This window comes from Penaeus chinensis, chromosome 13 (genome assembly GCF_019202785.1).
Source record: "Penaeus chinensis breed Huanghai No. 1 chromosome 13, ASM1920278v2, whole genome shotgun sequence".
NCBI classification, from domain to species: Eukaryota; Metazoa; Arthropoda; class Malacostraca; order Decapoda; family Penaeidae; genus Penaeus; species Penaeus chinensis.
In genome coordinates, this window is record NC_061831.1 from 8,204,001 (window position 1) to 8,206,500 (window position 2,500).

General features: G+C 27.9%; 1 protein-coding gene across 1 annotated transcript in view; it reads left to right on the plus strand.

The window, feature by feature from the left end:
- Positions 1–553, plus strand: part of LOC125031829 — a 6,185-nt gene extending 5,632 nt beyond the window's left edge. Inside the window, exon 8 of the mRNA XM_047622786.1 lies at positions 208–553. Within this exon, the coding sequence (XP_047478742.1) occupies positions 208–468 (261 nt within the window). The 3' untranslated portion in view covers positions 469–553. The remainder of the gene's footprint in view (positions 1–207) is intronic.
- The last annotated feature ends 1,947 nt before the right edge of the window (positions 554–2,500 follow it).

The window sequence follows — 2,500 nt, forward strand, 5'->3', positions numbered from 1 at the left end:
AGAGAGAGAGAGAGAGAGAGAAAGAGAGTTAGAATCAATATAAGAGAATTTATGTTGTCAAAAGATGTTTTAATAACAAACTTATCCTGGCTGCATATACTTCTAACCACGATCCCTAGAACCTCTTGAGATCTTGTGCTAAACGCTCCTGAAACCAACATGAAAACACAAAACGAAAACTTCATTAAAACAATTAAATCTTTTTAGGTTATTTACGACAAGAAAAACTCCCGTGCCGTGGGCGTTGTGGGCGTGAACAACCCCCACATCACCAGCCCGCCCACTCCGCTGTGTTCGGATCTGTGCAGTTCTCTCCCTTGGATCGAGTTCGACGTGAATGACCTCGGCCACGGCTTCACTTACTGCTGCACCGTCCAAGAGCTACGAAAATCAATACCTCACGTCCCCGACCTCGGTGATGTCTCCCTGCTTGATGTCAGCCTCGGGAGCAACGGAGGTGGATGCTAGTGATAAGGATGACGCTGTTATCGTTATCTTTGTCTCTTTATTTCTTGGCTGTTGGAAAGAGACCGGAATAAATGAGCAAACTGGATTTTCTTGTTTTATTATTTTCTTAGGTTCTGTTACAGTGTCTATCTGTCGTTCTATATATCTACTTATCTATATGTACACATTGTGTATTTTTGCATGCGTGTGTATTAGTATGCATATACATACATAAATATATGCAAACATTCATACATACATACATAGATTATGCATGTATACATACATACATACATACATACATACATACATACAAATAAACATGCATAAATAAATACATACATACACACACACACACACATACACACGCACACCCTCACACACACGCAAACAAACACCCACGTGTGTGTGTGTGTGTGTGTGTGTGTGTGTGTGTGTGTGTGTGTGTGTGTGTGTGTGTGTGTGCGTTGGGGTATATATTTATAGTTGCATACATGTATATATATATATATATATATATATATATATATTTACACACACACATACACACACACACATACATATATATACAAGTATATATATGTAAACATATGTGTGTGTTTGTTTGCGTGTGTGTGAGAGTGAGAGTGTGAGCAAGTGTGTGTGTATGCATGTGTCTCAATGTGTGCATACATACACACAAAGAGATAAAGTAAGTGGCGAAATATATGTATTATTGGCTTCTTGTCTTTTGCACTTCATTTACGTCAATAACCAAGGTTATTACCTCCCCTGCAGTGTGTGTGTGTGTGTGTGTGTCAACGTATCATGAATATTATTATTACTGCTATTACCAATATTATATTTATTATTATCATTATTATTATTACTATTAGTATCAAGATTTTTATTATTACTATTGCTATAATACTACTACTTATAATAATATTAATAAAAAATATTATTATTACTATTATTATTATTACTATTATTATTATTATCATTATTATATATCTTTATTATTATTATTATTATTATTATTATTATTTTAATCATTATTATTATTCTATCCTTATTATTATCATTATCAACTATTTTTGTAATTATTATCGTTGTTATGATTATCATCATCATTATTGTTATTGTTTCTGCTGTTGCTGTTGTTATTGTTTTTGTTGTTGTTATTATCATTATTATCAATATCATTATCATCGCCGTCATCATTATCATCATTATTATCATTATCATTGTTATCATTACTACTATTATTACTATTATCAATATCACCAATATTTTCATTATAATTAGGACTATTGTTATTATCATTATATTATTATCATTATCATTATTATTATTATTATCATTATCATCATTATTATTATCATTATTATATTATCAATGCTATCATCATCACCAGCAGCAACATATTTATTCTTCTTCTTCTTCTTCTCATTCTTATTATTATCATTATTATTATTACTGACATTTTTGTTATTACTATTACTATTATTACTATTATTATTATTATTATTATTATTATTATTATTATCCTTATCACTATTATTGTATTAGCACTATTATTGTATTATCACTATTGTTATCACTATCGCCATCATTATCACCATCATTATCATTGCTATAATCATTAATACTAATATTATACTACTATTACAAATAATAATGAAAAAAGGAATAATAACAATAATGATAATAATAATAATAATGATAATAATAATAATAATAATAATAACAAAAAAAATTATTGTTATTATCACTATCATTAAGATTATCATTACTACTACTACTACTATTATGATCATCATCATCATCTTTATCATTATTATCATCATTATCATCATTACTTGTATTACTGTTACTATGATTACCATCATTATCATTATTATTATTAATAGTAGTAGCAGTAGTAGTAATAGTAGTATCATTATCATTATTGTTGTTATTCTTATTATTATTATTATCATCATTATTATCATTATTATCATTATTATTATTATTATTATTATTATTACCTTTATTATTATTATTATTATTACCATTTTCATTATTATTATTA